Below are 21,852 nucleotides of genomic sequence, written 5' to 3'. Positions count from 1 at the left end.
TCTTGTACACCATTAAGCATTTAAGCACATCAAGGATTATTATATGTAACAATTATTTTATTCGGTTTCAGACCATTCCATCGTTAATAGTTTTCTAAAATCATTTTCGGTACCACATTCATGCTGGTCAACTCCTGGAAGAGCAATTTGCAGGCATACGGCATGGATATCTTAGAGACATTGGCCGACGACTGGCAGAAGTGGCACCAGGAGCAGTACGCCAGACGGCCACAGGTCCTGCAGACATCCACCTCAAAAGCATCCGATGAGATCATCAGGCGCTCCATGATCAGCATACTAGCTCCGTAGGAAATGAGACAATCCCGCTCCATTTCACCCAAACGAAGGCCGCCCTCGCGACTCCGTCCTTGCGTCGGCTGACGGGTAAGCACCGCCTTGGGTCCTCGGGCACGGGCATGCATCTTGTCCTGCACCATGTGCTTCAGCTTTTGGTAGTACACGGGACCCGAGTAGATGTAGGCCTCCAGTGGTGTTCCTGTGATGCCGGAGTAGAAAAAGTCCTTGCCCACGTAGTTGAATCCGTGGCGCTCCAACTCCGCCTGAATATCTTCCACCTTGGAGCCTCCGAAGGCAGTTCCATAGTGGAACTTGCCCTCGAGGAGACCAGCCTTTCCGCCGAGCAGCTCAAGGGTTTTACCCACTGTCATACGGGAGGGAAATCCGTGGGGGTTCATGATCATATCCGGGCAGATGCCGAAGTCATTAAAGGGCATGTCTTCCTGTTCCACAATCAAACCAGTCACACCTTTCTGACCGTGTCGCGAGCTGAACTTGTCCCCGATCTCGGGAATACGAGTCTGGCGCAGCAGGATCTTGATGAGAAAGTCCTCCTCGGCATTGGCGGAAACCATCACGCGCTCGACGTAACTGGGCTCGGGACCCTTATAACTAATGGGCACTGCGGTGTAGGGAACCTGCGCAGACTGACCCTGCAGCGGATTCATCGATGTTACCGCCGGCATCTCCTTGTTAATCATAATCTGTTTGTTTTGAACCTGCTCGCCTGGAGCCACAATTCCGTCAGTATCTAAAACGTCGTGCTTGAAGATAACCTTGTTCGTCAGCGCATCCTTCATGGGACCCATGATTCTGTCGAAAGTCTGATTCGCATACCGTTTTACAGTGCACTTTGAGTTTTTGTACACCAGGCAGCGTCCATATCCCCGATCTATTGAGGCCTTGTTTAAGATCAGCGCATCTTCGATATCGTAGCCAGAGTAACTCATGACTGCCACAGTGGCATTCTGACCAGCAGGCAGTTTGTCGAAGTTGGTAAGCTCAATAGTCTTCGATTTCACCATAGGAGCATGGGGATACACCAGATTGTACATCAGAGAGTCAATCCTGTTCTTCTGGTTATAGCCAATCATTCCCATCGCCTGCTTACCCATAGCACACTGGTAGGTGTTCCTGGGACTCTGATTGTGATGAGGGTAGGGCACTAAACCCGCACAGACTCCAAGCAAGGTGAAGGGTTCGATTTCCAAGTGTGTAGTCCGATCCTCTATTTGGTCCTCGTTCCAGGCGATAAACGAATCGTTCTCCTCGTTGACATCTAAATACTCGATTAGTCCGTCCAATAGGAAGTCGTCAAACTTGCGAATTCCACGGTTTAGCTCGTCCAGGTGATGCTGCTTCACCAACGGACGACGATTCTCCACAATTACATAGGGACGGCACAGACGACCGCCATCCGTGTGGATGTAGATGCAACGCTGGGTGTACGATGTGTGCACAGACACGTAGCTGCCCATCCGACCCTTTCTGCGCATGTAGCGAAGGTTCCGCACCAGGTGCTTGTGGTTCAAGGTGAGGCCCAGAACATTACCATTGATGAAGACAAGGAATACATTCGGATTATTGATGGGATTGCCGCTCACTTCTCGTATGTCCTCCACGCCAGCATTAAAAGCCACTATCATAACTGGTCGCTCTTCCACCTCGGTGGTGATGTGCGTCATCAGAGCCAGATTTTTGACCAGACCACAGGCCTCACCCTCTGGAGTGTCCGAGGGGCACAGCATACCCCATTGACTGGGCTGCAGTGATCTTGGCCCGGACACCTTTCGCGTCTTCTCAAACTGCGAGTTCACGCGGGTCATCATTCCCAACGCTGATATATAACTTAAGCGTGATAGAACCTGTGTTACGCCAGCACGTTCCATCTTAAATCTCTTAATGGTCCAGTTTCCGGAACTGATAGCAGACTCCAGTCCCGCGGTGATTTGTGCCGCCCTCATGTGCTTGACCACATCGAACTGCGCCGCCTTCACCTTGGGTATATTCTTGTCGGCAATAGTCTTAAGCTCCCAGTTCATGCGCTTGAACAGATCCTCGAACATCATGGAGAGCAAGGAACCTGCCAGCTCCAGTCGCTTGTTGCCGTAGTAGTCGCGATCGTCAAAGAGCGTTTTATCAAGCTCGGCGGCCATCACGCGACGCACCATCAAAGACACATAGATGGCTTTCATTTGCAAGTTGAAGTTGTCCACGGGCACGTGCGCCAAAATGGTTGTCAACAGCAGTTCACGGGCCTCTTCCGAGGGCGTTTTTGTGGTTGCACTTTGAAAGCGCTTGACCACCAACTTGGATCCTAGAAAAGAAGAGACTTAGAGACAGGCTTCACGTAGAGTAAACAAACTTACCCATGTACTCCAAGGCCCTTTGCTGTGTGAAAACCTTCAGGTTGTAGGCGTCTAGAAGAGAGGCACCGAATCTATTCTGCGATTTGCTGTCTATGCCAATAAGCGATTGAATTTCCTGATCGGAGACTACGCCAAGAGCTTTAAAGATCACCACAATGGGTATGTCATCCGTCATTGAGTTGTGCTTCAGGTAGTACTTTCCATGCTTGCTCAGCACCAAAGTACGCGACTTCTTTTCGTGTGTGGAGGAGGTAACCTGGCATTGCACGACACCGTTGAAGTCCTCGGTGAGCATCTTGTTCCATGACAACTGCTCCTGGATAAGAATAACCTTCTCCTGGCCACGCACCACAAAGTAGCCGCCAGGATCAAGTGGACACTCATTCAGTTTGGACAGCTCGAACTCCGACTTGCCGGTAAGGGCGCAATTGGAGCAGCGCAGCATGAGGGGCATCCTACCAATTAGCAAATTATTCCGTTTGATCCGCTGGGTGCCCCTTGTGTACTCAATGTCCACGGTAATGGGGGCGGAGTACGTGGTGTCCCTCAGGCGGCATTCGTGCGGCGTAGTCGCCTTGGTGATGTTGAAGCCTTCGTCGATGTCCGGCTTGCCCACGCGCACATCCAAGTACTTTAGGTAAAACAGAGGATCCGCTCCACTGGTCACCAGCTCGTTGGCCTTCACAATCTTTTTTATGTCCACGTTGATGAAGTGATTGAATGAATCAATGTGCTGCTTCACTAATCCTTTTACTTGCAAGAATGCCGGCACCAATTTCCACTTCTCCGTCAGTGGCTTTATGGGCACCGACCAGTCCTTGCTGTCGCCGGGATCCCAGGTGGTGGCCTCCACGTTGTGATCGCCCATCTTCAGCTCCACCATTACGCGTTAATAATTTAAATATAATTGTCAACAAAACAGCGTGCTATAAGTTTCTTCGATATGGGTCTCCTTTACCTATCGGATATCGATATACTTGGGCAAGTGCTGGTAAAGTTATTCTGATAGAGTTGGCAGCTCAATAATTCCCGCCAAATCTAAGTCTAGCTATAATTTAATTCAATTTCCTCTGTGCGCGACAATTGAAAGCTTTGATAAAAAGTAAAATGAAGGGAAGTTTCTTAGGCTGCAGTCATCTTAAATCCACACACACATAAAGCACATTCGTTTTTTATTTTCGAATAAAAAATGCCATCAAATAATCAAAGTGTATTCGTTGCACAGAGTCTAAACCTTCTTCACAATCTGGACCACATCCTCGTCGTTGAGAACGTGTTCGATGCCCACCTTCTGCGGCTGATGCTTCACAGATGAACCCCAAACCAGCGCACTAAGGAGGACGTAAATGTTAATGACCAAGGGAACAACAGGGATCTTAATCGCACTTACTATTTAAACTCCTTGGCAATGGAGCGATGCAGCTTGTTGCAGAAATCCTCAATGCTGGTGCGCTCGTTGTGCAGCACCACGGGCGAGTTGTAGTCGGGCAGCTGGCCCTTCGGCTTGGTGTAGATGCGCTGTAGCCGCAGGTACTCCCACATCAGCTCCAGCAGATCGTCGAAGTTCCAGTGATGATGGGCCGAAATGGGCACGCAATGCGGGATCTTGTAGATGACGTCCAGTTCCTCGATGGAGATCTGATCGATCTTGTTCAGCAGATAGATGCAGGGTATGTAGATGCGGTTGCCCTCGATAACGTCGATCAGATCGTCACTAGTGGCGTCGTATCTCAGGGTGATGTCCGCATTGTGGATCTTGTACTCGGATAGAATGGTCTTCACCAGATCCGTGTCCAACTCAGACTGCGGAACCATGCTGTTCAGATTAATGCCACCCTTGTCCTTCCGCTTGTAGTAGATATTTGGTGGTTTCTTGTTGAGACGGATGCCGAAGCCCTCCAATTCATGTTCCAGGAGTTTCTTGTGGCCAAGCGGTTTCAGGCAATCCAGCACCATGAAAATGAGGTTACAGGTGCGAGCGACAGCTATCACCTGACGACCTCGACCCTTGCCATCCTTGGCGCCCTCAATGATACCGGGCAGATCCAGCAGCTGGATCTTGGCGCCCTTGTACTTGATGCAGCCTGGCACAGTGGTCAACGTTGTGAATTCGTAGGCCGCCACCTCGGAGTAAACGCCAGCCAAGTTGGAGAGCAGTGTGGATTTACCTACAGAAGGAAATCCGACAAATCCCACACGGGCATCTCCCGTCTTGGCCACCTCGAAGCCAGCTGCAAATACATAAAGTTTAGTTAGTGTGTGAATGGTATACCCAAGAACTCACCTTCGCCCGTTCCGCCGCCGCCTCCTTTGGGGGAAATCAGCTCGCGCCGCAGCTTGGCCAGCTTCGCCTTCAGCAGACCCAAATGCGCCGAGGTGGCCTTGTTCTTCTGGGTTCGGGCCATCTACGATGCCATTAAGGAAGTGGTCCAATAGCCCGGTGGTTTAGAAGGAATCCCGGGGGGAATCCGCGGGGTAAATGGATGCGAGACAGGTTAGTTTCTGTAAGATCGGCAGGTGCTCCGAGTTGTACTTACCTCCGACTCGATGGCCGAGATTTTCTCCAAAATTGTGCTCATGGCTGGCTGGCAGTTAAACGCGGTTCACAGAAAACCCCAGTTATCAACAAATATGCATGTAAAAATAAAAAATATAAAACTCTCGCGTGGACAGTTGGAGGAGCAATCGATATGTGTTCGATACAATCGATTTTCTCAGTAATGTGGCAACATCATCGTTGATTCCAAACGTTAGCCAGCACTTAAAAAATCATACTGGTATTCTTTAATAATACTAAAGTGGTCAGTCTAACTGGAATTTAGCCGTTACAATTTGATTTCTACAAAAATGTTCGCGAAATGTTAAGTCCAGCAATTAAATACCCAGAAATAATCAAAACTAACAATAATTAAAACATTTTCAGTTAAGCCTCGCACCCCTTTGGGTAACAGCCAAGCCCAATTTAAGAGCCAACTGGCCAAAAACGCCTCTCAACTGAATTGCAGTTTTCCAACAGACGAAAATTCGCGCAAAAAGAGCAGCCAATTGCGGCAAACTAAATTGGCTGTGTGTCGTAAGGATAATAAACTGAAGTACGAAGGTTTCGTTGAGCAAGCTGCGGAAATTCGGCCCAAAAAAGAATTTGTCTACGTTCCAACACCGAATAAACTGGAAAAAACCAGTTGCGAGGTCTCAGTAAAAAAGGAAACACCAGGGTTACCAAGCTCCCCGATGTTAAAACCCGGCCGAAACTTAATTAGTTTGATCGGCCGCGTGGCTTTCTGTCTTAAAACCCACAAAATGTATCCGGATATTAACGCTATTTGGAATGTTTATGGTGGGTCTAAACACTATATTCTTAATGCTTCAAATTAAAAGGCTCTCATTGTTAAACGAACAATTTTTTAAACGAAATTTGATCGTAATTTATATGTAAATGAGAAAGGGTAAACCGTTTCTTCTACAAATTTTCTGAATTACTATATATTAATTGCTGAAAAACTTTCAATTAGCCAAGTTGAATTATTAATCTTAAATTTTCAGGAAAATTGTTACGGATCATTGTGGGAAAACGTGGAGAGCACACACTGCTCGTGCGAAACAAAGATTCGGGACCCGTCCTACAGGGAATTTACTACGATTTCGAAGGCGTTATGAGTACTTGGAGCCCAGGTAAAATTCTGCGAACTGATAACTGATAATACTAAAGCAAACATTGATATTTTAAAAGGCTGCTTTGTCCATCTCGTGGGCCAATTTATTGGCGAAAATCGCTTAAAGACATTTAAGATTGCCCAGGTAAGCGACATTGACTGGCAACAGCAATTTATGCGCATTGAAAATGTGACATCGTATATTTTAATGCAAAACACTGTGCACAAGTAATTTATTTTTTAAGGATATGGATATATATAATATACAGTTTTCTTGAGATTTTTAGGCCAGACGTTAGTGTACTTTTCATTAGGTACATATATGCTAGCTTAAGCATTTCGATCCTGGCCTCTAATCAACAGTGAAATGTTTCATTTTGTACTTTTGTAGTTTACAAATCATGAATAATTTATGCATTTTGTAAGTAACTTATAATTGATATACCTAGGAACTAAGTTAGCTTCAAAATGCCCCCTGACGTTTCTCTCCAGGAGCATTGCACAGTTACAAGGACTACAATAAATACAAATTCCAAAGTAGGCGTATAGACTCTAATACTGGTGAACTTATTTAACTAATTGGAAGGAAATGGGTTTCAGTTCTTCGAGTACAAATCAAAGTACATGAAGACCGTGACCAGAAATCCACAGAAAAGGGCGCACAAGTAGCCCAAGTGCAGCGAGGCGGTCTTCTCCTCGCGGAAACTGCAAAATTGAGGAATCCATGTTAATAATGGCAAATTAAGGGTGATTCCCCCAGAGCTTACCGTTTCTTGGAACGCGGTGTAAAGGGCGAGGGCGGATTGACGCCGGGCACCGCGCTGTCCAAGTACACGATTCCGTACGCGAAAGCGGCCACGAGAAGGCCACACAGCAGGGGGCTCAGCCTGGAGCCCAGCTGGTGCCTGGTGGTCCACACCAAGGTCTCGTTCCACCCACTCTGCACCTGGTGGCTCAGCACCTGGATGGAATCGCCCGTGATGTATGGCACTGCAAAGAGAACGCACAAAACTCGTTAGTATCTCAGTTTGAGTGTCGTTCTATTGATTTCAGTGTTATCAGTCTTGGCATGATAAACACGTCAAAATGCTGGGTTTATAATTAGGGTGCTTCGAAATGAAAGAAATTCGCCGATTGCACAGTAGAAGTGAGCGAAAAAGAACATTAAAATGTAGAAAAACCCATTCGTTAAACTATAAATACCAAGGTTGCGCTATTTATAGACTTTGATTGCTCTTAACGTTTGAAATGCTGTAATTGTTTTCGTTTTTGACAATGCATTAAATTCAGTGTTCGCTCATTCAAATTTTTATTTTGAGACAAAGTTTAAAATTTGAAAAATATTTAAAAATTGATTGTTAAGTGAACATATTTGGTAGCAAGATTGACCACACTTATAGAACTTTAAAATATTAATATTCGGCTACATTGATTTTGTATTAAATCTTGCGGTTAAGCTAAAAATAGTTTTTGACCCTCGAAACAATCTGGGTAAATTAAGTTTAATGTCAATTGCAGCAATGTGGCTATTAAATGCATATCTAGGTTTTTTTATTTACCCCTTTTATGATTGAAAAGGCTTTTTTAATTTGTTCTTACTTTTTTAAAGCCACCCTAATGCAAAACCTGCGGCAAATTGCTGAATCGTCAGAAGTGTAGAATTCGTTATTTTCCTGGGCTTTCTAGCGGTACCTACCAAGGTATCTATGTATGTACAATTGTATGTATGTGTCGCATGACGAAAACCTAGTGCTAAATACCGTTAAGCTAAGCGTAGACGAATAACTAATAGCCGCTGGGCTAACAATTAACTAACTAATGACATTCCGCCATAGAGATGAAGCAACTAATCACTCAGCGATATTTCTAACGCTTTAAATACGCTTGTATGCAAATGAGAAGGCTAATGCGCATCAAACAGTTCGGAAGTTTGCCTTCCTTATATAGACGTTTCTCGCTGTTTGGAGGGTTTATGCAGGGGGAACAAACACCACCGCTATGAGATCACACGAACTTCAACTATTTATAAACGCGAAAATATAAACAAAGCGAGCAAAGACGACGCAACCGACAATTGCAACCTTGGATTTTCAACCCCGCCATCTCCGGCGAGGGGATATACAAATAAATAGAAATCCAATAAGACACAATCTTGGCACACTTACTGGTTAGGATGACGCTTTTGTAGCCAATGATAAGAATCCCAAAGAGAAGGGCCACCTTTTTGATCAGCGGATCGAGGACGGTCACCACGCCCACTCGCCCCTTTTCTGTGGGTTCAGCTACGCCCACGTAGTGCTCAAGTTTCGGATGAGAGGTCTTCGGCGTGGAGGTGTATTGCGGTCCGTTCGGTTGCCCGATTTTTTTACTTCTGAGTGCCGTCGAGAAAATCCCATTGCTTTTGTATTGCTCATGCTGGCGAAGCGTGACGTCACAACCGACGTCGGTTGGTTCCACCTGCATTTTGATGTTTTGCCGGCGCAAGCTTTGTTTGGAATTGGATTTCGGTGCTCGAACTGCGCTCCAAAGCACCTATCAGTGCGTACTTAACACGACAATTGTTTGGTTTATGTCACAATAGCACAAAAACAACAATAAAAACGTCACACCCCCGAAAAGAAAAACAACGCAGAAAATGCAATTGGAACTAGTGGTGGGAGAATTGATGTTGCACCCTGAACTATCGACGGCCGCTTATCGATAGTTTATTGGCTATCAGAATTTATTTGCTTTAACCCTTATATGATCCACTTTAAAATTGAAAATATATATTTTCAGATCTTTTGAAAAATTACCGAATTGAAATAATTTAAACTAAAAAATTACTGAAACCCATTTTCAATTTCCATTTTAACATTTAAATAATAATCATATTTTTATTTGTAATTGAAAAACCATAAAAATAGTTTAATGTACATGTTTTATGGTTTAATGTGTGTATTCAATATATTTTTATCTTTGTTATGTTTTCTTTTCAATTCTTACGTTCTTAGGGTTTCTGTTTGAATGCATTTTTAATGCAGACTTGTTGAATCTAACGAGATAATTGTATGTATTATGATGATGTTACATTAACTAAAAATTAACTGCGATCATAGAAAAGTTAATTTTAATTACTTAATAAGGCTCTGTTTACGTTTTCATTACTTTACGTCGTACTTTAACTTATGCGCGATATACTTTCCTTTTTTATTCGATATACAGTAGTCTAAAAATAAAAGTAAAATCAATAAATCAAACACTATAAAAGAACAGGATAAAACATTTTAAATGATAAATAATTACTTTTACAGAGGTGCGGTTAACAGATTTTTCGACACATTTTTTGATGTTTGTGTTTTTGGTGTATCTCACAAAATTGGTATTGTACATACTGAATGCGAAACCGAACAATCCGAGTTCTTGGGGTTTAGATGTGAGCTGCATGGTGTGGATAAAGGTAGTGTCGGTTTAACAACTATTGTGGTCTTTCCTACGTCTTAAATATTTAGTTAACTTAGGCGCCTAGACTAAACATAACTAAACTAACAAGTATGCGCTCTCTCCACCTGCAATCTGCGCCATCCCAGATCCTATGATTTGGCTGAAGCGGCTCCTGCGCGCGTTCGTTTGGCCATGGGCTCCGTAGTGTCAGCCGCTCTTATGTTGTCGAACAGATTGTTCTCCTGAAATAGATTTTGTTAAAGGAGTTAGATTTATATTTCGTATTTTCCGAACACCTTACTTACCTGCGGATTCTCATCATCCATGATTGACTGTTCCGCCGGTCTCTTTGGAGCAACTGCTGCTCGCGACGCTGCCATTGCTGTTGTAGCAGCTTTGCTCGTAGATTTGACTCCCAACGTATACACGTCCAGCGGTATATAGACGTCATTGTTTTGGAAATTCGCAACGGCAGGCTGTTTATAATACATTTCTGGCAAAGCCAGAGGCATGGAGAAGGTGCTAGTGTTGGCATCAAATGGACTGAATTTGGAGTCGATAATGTACATGGCAAGATCGCAGAGCGCCCACATTTTCTGATAAGCGAAATAAAAAAATATATATATAAGAACGGGGCACCTAGGAATATAATAAAGTTACATACATAGTTGTCGCGCTTGTCCGAGCCCAGACTGAACTCGCGATGCTTTATCAGCTGCAGCAGCTGCTTGTAGAAGCTGTGGACAAACGTTTCGCGTTTGGCCATCAGTGGCTCCAGAATGAAACGCAGGCATTTCTCCATTTTGCGCAGCTGTACGTAGTCCTCATGATTCGTGAAGCGGGGATCGTGTACCAGCACGGGAATGGCAAAAGCCAGCATATAGTCAGGTAGTATGTGTAATGATTGTGACTCCGTTGAGCTGTCGGGAGCTGGAATTATATCGTTAGATGGTTAAAATAGACAATGAAATTCCAAAAGAAAAACACCTACATGTCATAGCCACAGTCTTCAGATATTCCCGCCGTTTGTTTACATCTGTTTCTGCATAGTGACGCACAAGGTCTTGCAGTCTGTTAAAAATAATTATCAATACTCTTACAAACGGATCCGATGGTTGCTTGAAATACTCACTTTCTGTCAGTCTCTAGACCTGCCAGCACATACAAGCCCATAAAGTCCAGCGGCAAACAGTTTCTGGGCAAACTTCTGCCCAATCCTTTGTGTAGCTTGCGAGCAAAGATTTCCCGAACTTCTGGCACCGGATCAGCCTACGGGAACACCAAGATAGATATTGAGACTAATTTCTAAGCACGAGAAGATTGTCTCTACTCACCATCAGTTGGGAAAGCTGCAAATACTGCTCAGCACTGTACTGATCACCTACGCCCTTTTGCTCGCATACCTTGAGCATGGCGCAGGCTGCCCCTAGGCGCAGCCAGGATTTCTCGGCACCGCAAAGACGGTTCTGGCCAAGCAGATCGCCCCGCTGGTTAACGAACGCCGCTAGCATTCGGAATGTTTTCTGAGCAGCGTGTTCGTCGGTACGCAGCCCTAAGAGCCACCTGGCCATAGCCTTGAGCGCATCAAGCTTACATAGAGTGTCCGGCGGTAGTTTCTCTTGGGCACACCAGTCGCTGTCCTCAGGCAGTTCGTAGTCCCGCTGCGCCGGAACTTCCTGGATAAGCAGTTCTTTAACAATGCGTCGCGCAACCATGTTCTTAATGGGCGTTAGGAAGGCCTGTGGCATATTGTAGGCAATGTGACCCAAGGTCACAATCTTGGTGCGCTGATGCTCACAGTTTGGTGTCAGTTTTAGGCGAAGCGTTTCGATGATCTCGTTGAATATGGGATGCACTGTTTGGGTAGTTGTGGACGCACTTCCGGCTCCACTTGTTGCTCCATCAGTTGCAGCCGACGACTGGCTATTCACGAAAATACATCGCACTGCGTGCTTTGCTTGCTTGGGTGTTCCAATGAGAGCGAAGTCCTTGCACACCGGAGCTAGCTCGTCGAGAATAGCCGGTGTGGGGTCGTCAACAAGTGGCTGATAGCGCCCCAGATGAGTTAGTGTCTTTAGCACCAGTGGTGCGACATAATCCTGCTCGTAACTTAGCAGGGAAATTAAATGACGCAGAGAGGTATCGGTAAAGAAGTGGGCGGAGAAGACGTATGAAAGCATCTGCAAGTATAAAGCAATCATGTGGATTTCTTTATCATAACTTCAATCATATGTACACTCACGGCTAACAACTTGAGTCCGCGTTCGCCCGCTTCCTGCGCCGAAATTCCGATCTCCTCACACATGGACCCTTTCTCAATGCATTGTTCAATGAGGCTAAACAAAGAGATTAACAATTGAAGTCTGGGAATAAAGGGCGCTTGCAAGCGGTTTACCTAATAAGTACGCCAATGGATTCCTTGTCTACCATCACTGATGCCACGCGCTCAATCAGCATCTTAACGGTGTTGTAATACAGATTTGATTGGACGTGGACGCCAAGCTTTTTCAGAAGAACTCCCATCGTGTCAGCACACTCCCGGCAGCTTACATCGCGCTTTAGGACAATGTTAATGCAGCGTAGGAGCTGAGCATCCTTTCGCAGGTTGTTGCTGAACTGGGTTAGGTACTCCGCCGCTTTCAGAGGATCTGGAAGCAGTCTGGAAAGACACATCACTGGTTACAATTTCGTAAATAAAAACCAGTTATAGAACCTACTTGGCGATGTTGGCCTGTTTGGCGCTGAGCTGGTTAAGCACGCGCGGCGTGAACTCCTTAGAATGGTGAAGCTTAATCCAATCACTGACTGTATTGCGTGTCTTCATTTGATTTTTCTGAAGCTCGACAAAGGCCTTGGTGGCGTTGGCATCGAGATCACCAAGCAGATGATATAGCTTCTTCATGCGCTCTTCCGGAGCTAGTTTATAGGGAACCAGGCAGGTGATAAGTAGACGTTCCACAAGCAGGCGGTCTTCCAAGCCCACTTTGTAGTATCCGTGCAGTATCTTGTTCTTAATCCAGTCAACCCTGACCTTAAGGCCAGTGCTTAGATCGTTGGGTTCGCAAATTGCGCGCTTGTAAATGTAGGCCAGACCATTCATCGCATCCCTGCGAATTTTGTACTTCTTATCTAGCGTCCGCTCGCGCACAATTTCTAGTAGATCGGGCGCTTCGAGAACGAGGGTGAAGTCGCGTTTAGCAGTTTCCACAATAGCCATTACCACTTCGTGGCGCACCACTTCGTCCAGATCGTGATTTCTAAGCCGCAATTTGTCAGTGATATCGGTCTGAAGACTTGGGTGATTGAGCAGGAAGTGCATGGACGACTGAACACACTTGATGCGAACTGGTTCGGTGATGTCGCAGAAGCGCCCAAAGAAGATTTTTAACAGGTTTGGGTACTTTTTTGCTAGTTGCGAGTCCTTTTCGGAGAACATACGAGACAGGAGAGTGGTGGCCTCTGTAGCAGCGAAAATAGGCTTATCAATATGCAAATAAAGGTAGGTGCTGATAAATTACTCACTTAGCCTCTCAGCATCGTCTGTGGACAGCAGTTTGTTCTCCAGTTGAGGCAGCACCGAACACAGCAAGTCTGCATTGATGCGGTTAAGCTCGTAAATGATATCATAGATTTTGTTTGTAATGGACAGTTTTGTGTTTGGCTTATCCATGACCAGAGCACGGTTAAAGAACTGTAGATCAGAGATTAGCTTGAATAACATGGAGGATTAAAGATAAACGAAATATTACCATTTTGATGGTAGACTCAAGAGCATCGCCCGTTTTAGTGAGCAGTTGTTCTGTTAGTTGGCAGGCAAACTTGTTGTTCGATTTATACGGCTCTACAATGTTTATCAGAATGAGATCCAACAATTCCACCGACAGATTATCGGCTTCTGTGATCAAAGGGCTTAGCACATCTAGGAAAAAGTTAGTAACCTTGACACTGTGCTGGTCACTGAAAAATTATATAACCTGTGAGTATATAGAGTTCCAAGGATAAAGGAGGAGTTCCACTTACTTAACAATCTTGAATATGGTACTAAAAAGGTCTTGGAAGATATCCTGGCAGTCCTCCAGTTCGAAGCACATATTAAAAGACTTGACAAAAGCAAGATTCTCCAGCAGATAGAAGTAACGCTTAAAAGAGGGATCGCGCGGATCCTTTAGACCGTGCAGTTGCTTGATAAAAAACTTAAATATAGTTTTGATTTGATCTTGCTCCTTGTAGGGTGCTTCGGGCGCATAAACCCGCAGGACATCCGCTACACAGCACGCGATTAAGAGCTGGACATCACGGGAAGAATGTTGTATGAAGAAGTCGTCCAGCAGATGGAGAGCCAATGGTATGTATTGCTGGTAGAGATTGTCGTCCTGGTCCATGGTCTGCAGGACATTGGCGAGGGTCTGTGAAACAAAATTTTTCTCAATAAAGAGTTTTGTTAAGGGAACCAGCAGGACTCACCTTGAGGCGCCTTATCAGCTCGTCTGTGCCCAAATCCTCGACCAGCGGCCTGCATCCGGTGGGGTACACTATGTCCGCCATCCTCACCACCAATGGGAGCTACCTGCAAGTCCGGATTTCAAGGATTCAGTGGCAGGTGCAACAATTCCGCGCGACAGCAACAAAAGCGTAAGCGACCCTCAAAATAACATTGAAAAAGTGGAGGAGGGTGGCATCACGCACACACAAGCACGAAGCCCCACACACGCACGCACACACAGTGGCACCAGCGCACACGCACACACAATGGCCAATATTGTTTGGTTATTTCTATTTCGCAAACAACAAATAGAGAGCGCCCAAATTGTAGCGCCCTACCCCCTGCAGTTACCCAATGTTTTATGCTAAACGGCGGCGCAGTTTTTGGCACTTGCAATCTTACTTTTCACAACGGGCAGGAAGCGGCACAATTTTTTGCAATTTTGCGAGCCCCTGCTTTCGATGACCGCTAAGCGCGCGCCTCCTACGAATCACTGCACTCTGGATGGGATTGATCCTGTCCAGCTATTTACACATGTTCGGTTATAAAAGTCTTTTGCGGCGCGTATGTTGTTAAAAATAAGCAAAAACCGAAGAGCATTTAGTTGGAGTGGCACGCCATTAATCCACGCACGAAGCGTTGCCAGAGGTTGTGGGTAAGTGTGCCCAGATTCTACACCGATTATTACTTGATTGCATTTCAGCTGATTTGCCGTGACGTGTTGTTGGGTCTAGCGATGAGAGCGGAAGTAGTCGTGTCACGAAACCGGATATATAATCGAAATCAAGTCGGATAATAAATTACTTTTAAAAAGTATTAATACATATAATAACATCTAATTTCATAGATCTTTTAACTAAAGAACACAATTGCGAAACTCATACTCTTAGGAATTTTGTTTTACGTTTCATCCTTATTGTGTGTCTTATCGTACTACCTCATTCCACGAAATTATTTAATCCTATGCAGTAGTCCTAATCACGCACTCACCTTCACATTTGTTTGTTGTGCTTGGCAAACAGCTGTGGCGTTGCCACATTGCCGATTGCCGTCGCGGCGCATGAAGTGCAAACATAGGATAAAGATAATTGCACAATTATTGGCACCTGCAGCCGGCAAACGCCGTAACGGAATTGCCCGCGTTCAAAAGCCGATGGCGCGCATTGGCGAATCAACGGAGGGAAGTGGTAATGGGCGCAACACAACGTTCCGGCCGTTCTAGATGTTTTGCTTTCTAATCCAATTAAGCGTGTGCCCTGAAACCGGCGATGCGGGCCGGTTCTGGTCAGATGTGCGCCGTCCGTTGCAGCAGCTCCACATTCCCGAAAATATGAGCATTATTACGTAAATATTGCATGGGCAGTGCGTATATAAATATAGATTATATATAGACGCAATGTAAGCCAGTTGCATTTGCCAGAGGACAACCGAAAGTATTAATCAAGCAATCCAAACCGATGCGGCATAGCCGGGATTATGGCTTCCTTGCGCGTCGTCAATAGGTGGGTCAAAATAGGCGTTACTCTGGTTGACCAAACTATTTAATCCTTCCGTAATCCCCGAAAGAAACAGATTAGTGTGCCGTGGCTTTGTGGCTCTTACGTTGATGCTGGTCTTCTTCAACGAGTTTATTGTTTACTACATGGCCCAGTCCAGTTGGCAGCCAATCGATTGCAAACTAGGTAAGCTGGAATGAACTTTTTGAATCGAAACACTAAACCTTTTTTTCCCACATACATGTAGATAATTGCACACGCCTGCTGCTCATTGCTGATCCTCAGATACTGGGTAACTCCTACGATCGATCGTCGCACAGTCCTTTGGCCAGGTACGATTCGGATAGATATCTGGCCAAGACTTTCGAGCGAGCTCTGGCCTTTACACAGCCTCACATCATAGTGTTCCTGGGCGACCTGTTGGACGAAGGGAATATAGCCACAGCTCAGGAGTACAAACAGTACGTTCAGCGGTTCAGACGCATTTATCAAAACAAAAACTACAAAAAAGTAAGGAGAACTAAAAACATATTTTCCCCTTTTCTTTTGCTTCACCTATAATAATTTCTATTTAATGTTTTCCCAAAACCATTATAGAACTTTGCAAATGGGATTGACCCCTTTAAACCTAACAGTTCCGCATGATCTCTGCCTTTTTTCAGCGCGTCCATGTGCCTGGTGACAATGATATAGGCGGCGAGAATGGCGACTACATATCTAACTCGAACCAAAGACGCTTTGAGAACGAATTCATGAGCGAAGACCTCTTCGACTATGACAATCGATTACGCTTCTTCAAGATAAACCGCATGCTGCTGGATTTTAGTAATCCCGATAGGGACAACAATGCAGATCGCCTAAGAATTGGCGTCTCCCATGCCCCGCTGCTTATTGGCGGAGGACCCCTTTTACGAGCCATCATTAGTGACTTGGATCCACATATCATTTTCTCAGGACACTGGCACGAATCTAGAATATTTATTTACCCCTCCACCAAGGTGATCAACTTTTATGAAAATGCCGTGAGGCACTTTGACTTAAAGGCCCTAAAAGAGCAGGAGCACAGCTATCTGGAGATAATGGTGCCCACTTGCTCGTATCGTATGGGAAAGTCCAAGATCGGATTGGGCTTCGCCGTTTTGGGTGAGTTCGGAATAGGTTTTCTATTTTCCAAGAAAGTATTGACCCTGCTTTTGATTTTAGAAAACTACAATCTGAGCTACACGGTGCTGTGGCAGCCAAATCGCTTTGTCCTGCTCTTCACCTATGTATTTTGGGGACTTTTCGTAGTCTGTGGTTTCGTTGTCTTTAAGATGATGACTCGTTGCCCCTTCCGCGTGGCCAAAAGGCAGACGCTTTATAACCGCGTCTCGACTATACCGCAATTTTAGACTGCACTTCCACTCGTCATGGACAATAAGCCCAAGATTCTCAAGAATTGCTCGAATATACAACTCAAAATGGAAAAAAATCGTATTTATAGACAAGTAGCTTATATTCGGATAGTATAAAATATTAATATTATTTATAGTCCAAAGTGCTAACTTTGTTTTCCAATTAGTAAAAAGATGTAACCCGAGTCCTCCATCCTAACCATATTTAAAAATTAATAACTTATTAATTTAATTAGGCATTAGCTGTTCGAATAAAATTTCATATTGGTTCATACACATACAAGAGCTGTTAAATTTAATAGATAAAATTCAAAAATAAACAAACGTCTTTCATTAAAAAAAATTTATCGCTCTCGAATTTTAAGGCGGATGTTAGTTAGGAATATTCTATTTATAATTATTAGTATTATAGAAGCGCACCTTCAAACGTATACTACTTATTTCATCGACAGCAACAGCAAAATGTAGTAGGTCTGAAAAGGTAGTTCCAGCAATGTAGCTCTCATCCGTCGAGAAATACCGGGAAATACTGGGTGCAGTCCAGGGCGCATGTGCGAACCGTGCGCCGGCTGCCAGCGGTAAATTAGCCCGATGCGGCGTCAGTAGAGTTCCGAAACTGAACGCGGGAGGTTGTGCCCTGACCCTGAGATAGCGATACCATCAGTGGGTCTCCCTGAAACCGAATCACTCGCAAGATCCCCGGGCTCTGCTTCTGCTTCTGCTTTTGCGGCAGGATAATAAAGCGTGACGCGTGTGCGTAACATAAAAATAACCATAAACCAAATGCTCTGCACTCCGGGCAGAGTAAATGAAGTGAGGTGAAGTGTAGCAAGGGGAAAACCGATTCCGCATCCGAAACAGAAACTGAAACTGAAACCAACGAAGGCAAACGGAATTCCTTCAAAAATCGGCAAATAAACAAGAAGAAAAGAAGAGCACACACCGGTTTTGTGCGAAAGAAGCGAAGGAAGTACGAAGTGAAATCAAAAGAATTCTTTACCGCGAAATGGGGCTGAACGGAAGACGATTGTTGGGCTGCGGCCTGGGATTCTTCTGCCTGATCTTCTGCTCATACGGTGAGTTAAGTCGCCCGACTGACTCATCTTTTCTCATTTTTATAACTCCTCCACTATCTGCCCCTCAGCCGCGCCGACATCATTTGAGGATGTGAGCATCTTAAGGGGTCCTCAATCCTCGATTACCATCAAGGAACAAAGTTCCTTGCAATTGCCCTGTGACTACCAACTGCCGGATGGGTATCTTCAGAAGCACAGCGTCATTCTGCGTTGGCGAAAGGATAGCAAAACGCTGCGTCAAGTGGAGCTGGGCAGGATGGACAGCACCACCAGCGAACCACAGCTGGAAACCATGTTGCGGGAGGATTCCCGAGTAGCCCTGAGCAAGGACACTGGCTCCCTGCAATTCAACAGCATTCTGGCCAGCGACGCCGGTCAGTATCAGTGCCAGTTGGTAATCGACGGCTCCGTGGCTGCCAGCTCCAGTAGTGGAATGCTCATGGTTATTGAGCAACTCAAGTTCGTGCCACAGCCAACCTCTAAGAATTTGGAGTTGGGATCTCTCAGTAAGGTCCACTGCAAGGCACAGGGAACGCCTGCTCCACAAGTCAAATGGATGAGGGTAAGCATTTCATTTTTTCGAGTGTTCGAATAAAACTAACATTTTATTGCTTTCTGTGCTTTTTTTAAATAAATATTTTTATCGTTCTTACAAATATAGTAATATTTGATTTCCAACAATGAACCTTTTTGAAGTTAGAATTTTATTAAATCATGTGTATAAATATACATTAAGTGTAGCCCATGAAATGCTAATCAGTTTGTAGCATTAAGTGTAATCAACTTATAATCAACTCTCCATTTAAAATTAACATAATTTATTCCTTCCAGGAAACCCAGCTACCTCTCCCTGCAAACGTAACCGATCATAATGGCACGCTGATTTTTAACCAGGTCAGCAATGAGCAGCGGGGTCAGTACACCTGCATCGCATCCAACAGCCAGGGTCAAATCACAGCCACCGTGTCCATCAATGTGGTGGTGGCTCCAAAATTCAGTGTTCCGCCGGAGGGACCCATCGAGGTGGCGGAGGCCGGAACTGCCGTGATCCACTGTCAGGCGATCGGGGAACCAAAGCCCACGATTCAATGGGACAAGGATCTCACCTATTTGAACGAGAACAACACGGATCCGGAACGGTTTTCCCTGATGGAGAACGGAACTCTGGAGATACGCAATGTTCGAGCAGAGGATGAGGGGCGTTACGGCTGCACCATTGGCAGTAGTGCGGGATTGAAGCGAGAGGACGTCCTCCTGGTGGTGAAGTCAAGTAAATCCGCGTCAAATTCGATTGTGACGCGGATTATCATTGTGATCATTTGCCTGGCCTTCCTGTACTTTGTGCTGGTGCTGGGCTTAAAGGTGTGGTACCGCTACCGTCGTCACCTGGGCAAGGTCCAGCTGGAAGATGGCCATGCCAATGGACCCACCGATGGCCAGGAGCACGACCACCACGAAAACGAGCCCTGCCTCACGGAGGCCAACTCCAGCAAGAATCTGAAGAGCAAGCTGAGGGAGAGCACGATCCTGGAGCAGGAGTCGCAGGTGGCCGACGATATTGTGTGAGGAGCTGTACTCCTCCTGCGGAGTCACTTTTCAGCCACTTTCCATGATCTCGCTAAAAAGGCTAAACATGCCCCTCGAAAGTTACTCGGTTCTGTTGTTGAGAATCAAAAAGGAACTTGTGAAACCCCCAGAAATCTATTTGTATTTATATTTATCTAGTTCATATATTATATATATATATATTTATATATGTATTTATATATATATTATATGTATTTATGCATGTGTGTCTGTGTGTATATATCCCATGTACAGTTATTTTTTAGTAGAATAAATATTTTATGGCTCTCATAGAGCCTCATTTTATAGCGCAATCGTTTGAATCTCCTTTTTTGCGGCGGGCAGGCGTTGTGCGGGGCTCGTAAACTTCCTCCACTCCTCCGTCGTAAATTCGGAACCCACTTGGCACGGCCGTAAAGCCCATGGAACCCGGATGAGTGTTCCATGGCTTTTTATGCGCTTTTTATGACGTACAACTTTGCTGCACATTCATAAAGGCAACCACCCCCCGATAAAAAGTCGTAAAACAGCTCGACATTCTGGCGTTTCTTCGCTCGTTTAATTAAAACAATGAATGTTTCTTGATGGAAATGTTAGTTCATCAGAAAATGTATGTATGTATAATCAGTATACTAGATAGACCATCTTTTATTTTCGACTGGGAAATGTAAAAGGTATCCTTGATTACGAATGAGTAATCAAGGAACCATTACTCATCCGGGCACCCATCTTGCAGTGAAGTTCCCGCATTTCCAGCGACAATTTCCCTGCAATTGCCAGCGTCTGCACTTAATCGCTTCATTTCCATGTCCATTGGCATATTGCTGCCTGTACGGGGCTTCAATCGCAATCGCAATTGCCAGTGTGCTTTATGCATATTTTACGGCTTTTTATAGCGCTCGAATAAACAGCGCACATCAAAGGCGATATCCAAAGGCAACTACACATGCGCAGGTTACTCCGCCACCAGGCACCAGATAAAAAAGTAAGCGGCAAGTGCAATTAAACGACTGCGACTGCGACTGCAACTGCGACTACGACCACCCCTGCCTACCTTTCCACCAGCCCATCAAACAGAATGCTTCACTATGTTATGGTATGGTATGGTATCGTATGGTATGGTATGGTATAGTGTGGTGTGGTGTGGTATCCTATGCAGCACCCCAACCTCTTTGTATGTACGGTGCACCTACATACATATAGGCGATTTGCCTTTGATCTGCGGCGGCGACGACGACATCGACATGCATTAAAAACTTGTTGTTGGGGCCCTTCCGCTGATGTTTTTCCTCTTCTTCGATTTCCCCCCATTTTTTTTGGGTACTTTTTCGCCTTATTTGTTTATAGTAAGTGCGCACGGGGCCTCCGCCCCAAAAACACCTTCAAACGCTGTGTACTATGTTTATTTTGTTTAGTCTACGCAAAGGCCGCGTTACTAAAATTTATTTTAATGCCTTCAAATGTTTGATGTTTGCCATGGGGAGCATTCCGATTTGGATTCTAGCCGAAATCCGTTGCAACTTTGGGATGCTCCATAAAATTATACGATCGTGAGGCGTTGAGTTACGGTAAGCAGTTCGAAATAATAACTTAAACATATATGGTTGTAAAGCCGAAAGTTCCTAAAAGATGAAAAGATTCCTGGTTTAGCAAGGAATAAGTTGAAACGTTACAACTTTTAAAGAACAGAGCAAAACAAATTTCTTTAGAACTTCCAACGATGTACTAAAGACTTCCGACAAAGAGTCTAATTTCGAAAGAAGGAACACCTACTGATTCGGCAAAAAGATAAGTTAAAGAGGGTGTAATTTTTTTAAACAAATGAAGTTGTGGCATCCTGTGACTTATCCAATTAACATTTTACCCCTTCGCAACCCCTTTAAATATGAAACGTTAATACAATATTATTAACACACCATTTGCAGCTTTGCTTTCACCCCAAAATCAAGGGAGGCGAAAAAGAACCAAATTCGAAACAAGGCCCATAATAAAACATAAGCCCTACATTCAGGCAGGCCGTGGCATAAATCTCCAACTTTATGACATCAATAACTGTCGTTCGTCCAAAGAGTCGGCGAGCATTGGGAAATGTGGA

At 44.9% G+C, this 21,852-nt stretch overlaps 7 protein-coding genes across 9 annotated transcripts; 3 read left to right on the top strand and 4 right to left on the bottom strand.

Moving 5' to 3' along the window:
* Window positions 1–36: 36 nt before the first annotated feature.
* LOC120445890 (DNA-directed RNA polymerase III subunit RPC2) lies at window positions 37–3,634 on the bottom strand. The gene is made up of 2 exons (XM_039626541.2): window positions 2,667–3,634; window positions 37–2,614 (listed from the first exon to the last, which is right to left on the bottom strand). Exons 1-2 carry the CDS (start codon window positions 3,547–3,549, stop codon window positions 84–86), a joined length of 3,414 nt encoding a protein of 1,137 aa, XP_039482475.1. The 5' UTR covers window positions 3,550–3,634; the 3' UTR covers window positions 37–83.
* A 187-nt stretch (window positions 3,635–3,821) lies between these two features.
* On the bottom strand, window positions 3,822–5,368 carry LOC120445982 (GTP-binding protein 128up). Its single transcript, XM_039626714.2, has 4 exons — window positions 5,204–5,368; window positions 4,951–5,071; window positions 4,057–4,897; window positions 3,822–3,997 (listed from the first exon to the last, which is right to left on the bottom strand). Exons 1-4 carry the CDS (start codon window positions 5,243–5,245, stop codon window positions 3,895–3,897), a joined length of 1,107 nt encoding a protein of 368 aa, XP_039482648.1. The 5' UTR covers window positions 5,246–5,368; the 3' UTR covers window positions 3,822–3,894.
* A 145-nt stretch (window positions 5,369–5,513) lies between these two features.
* LOC120445983 lies at window positions 5,514–6,562 on the top strand. The gene is made up of 4 exons (XM_039626715.2): window positions 5,514–5,526; window positions 5,590–6,003; window positions 6,210–6,338; window positions 6,397–6,562. Exons 1-4 carry the CDS (start codon window positions 5,514–5,516, stop codon window positions 6,549–6,551), a joined length of 711 nt encoding a protein of 236 aa, XP_039482649.1. The 3' UTR covers window positions 6,552–6,562.
* Window positions 6,521–8,976, bottom strand: LOC120445984 (ADP-ribosylation factor-like protein 6-interacting protein 6). Its single transcript, XM_039626716.2, has 3 exons — window positions 8,485–8,976; window positions 7,087–7,309; window positions 6,521–7,024 (listed from the first exon to the last, which is right to left on the bottom strand). Exons 1-3 carry the CDS (start codon window positions 8,780–8,782, stop codon window positions 6,916–6,918), a joined length of 630 nt encoding a protein of 209 aa, XP_039482650.1. The 5' UTR covers window positions 8,783–8,976; the 3' UTR covers window positions 6,521–6,915.
* Window positions 8,977–9,238: 262 nt separating this feature from the next.
* Window positions 9,239–14,889, bottom strand: LOC120445420 (sister chromatid cohesion protein PDS5 homolog B). The gene is made up of 14 exons (XM_039625836.2): window positions 14,628–14,889; window positions 14,207–14,309; window positions 13,763–14,148; window positions 13,492–13,699; window positions 13,265–13,433; window positions 12,460–13,201; window positions 12,138–12,401; window positions 11,985–12,078; window positions 11,077–11,922; window positions 10,875–11,011; window positions 10,734–10,813; window positions 10,407–10,672; window positions 10,048–10,338; window positions 9,239–9,984 (listed from the first exon to the last, which is right to left on the bottom strand). Exons 2-14 carry the CDS (start codon window positions 14,285–14,287, stop codon window positions 9,892–9,894), a joined length of 3,657 nt encoding a protein of 1,218 aa, XP_039481770.1. The 5' UTR covers window positions 14,288–14,309; window positions 14,628–14,889; the 3' UTR covers window positions 9,239–9,891.
* A 367-nt stretch (window positions 14,890–15,256) lies between these two features.
* LOC120446332 (metallophosphoesterase 1) lies at window positions 15,257–17,391 on the top strand. Of its 3 annotated transcripts, none has more exons than XM_039627247.2 (6): window positions 15,257–15,587; window positions 15,646–15,727; window positions 15,792–15,907; window positions 15,969–16,231; window positions 16,384–16,864; window positions 16,925–17,391. In XM_039627247.2, exons 2-6 carry the CDS (start codon window positions 15,702–15,704, stop codon window positions 17,110–17,112), a joined length of 1,074 nt encoding a protein of 357 aa, XP_039483181.1. In that variant the 5' UTR covers window positions 15,257–15,587; window positions 15,646–15,701; the 3' UTR covers window positions 17,113–17,391. The 3 variants fall into 3 exon arrangements, with proteins under 3 accessions (XP_039483181.1, XP_039483182.1, XP_039483180.1); XM_039627246.1 differs by having other exon boundaries at window positions 15,263–15,412; window positions 15,474–15,727; XM_039627248.1 differs by having other exon boundaries at window positions 15,258–15,727; window positions 15,798–15,907.
* A 325-nt stretch (window positions 17,392–17,716) lies between these two features.
* On the top strand, window positions 17,717–20,003 carry LOC120446668 (tyrosine-protein kinase-like otk). Its single transcript, XM_039627740.2, has 3 exons — window positions 17,717–18,191; window positions 18,260–18,753; window positions 19,023–20,003. Exons 1-3 carry the CDS (start codon window positions 18,122–18,124, stop codon window positions 19,755–19,757), a joined length of 1,299 nt encoding a protein of 432 aa, XP_039483674.1. The 5' UTR covers window positions 17,717–18,121; the 3' UTR covers window positions 19,758–20,003.
* Window positions 20,004–21,852: the final 1,849 nt, after the last annotated feature.

The sequence above is a fragment of the Drosophila santomea genome, chromosome 2R (assembly GCF_016746245.2).
Source record: "Drosophila santomea strain STO CAGO 1482 chromosome 2R, Prin_Dsan_1.1, whole genome shotgun sequence".
NCBI lineage: Eukaryota > Metazoa > Arthropoda > Insecta > Diptera > Drosophilidae > Drosophila > Drosophila santomea.
The sequence above is the reverse complement of the archived record's forward strand: the minus strand, read 5'-3'. Positions and strand labels throughout refer to the sequence as shown.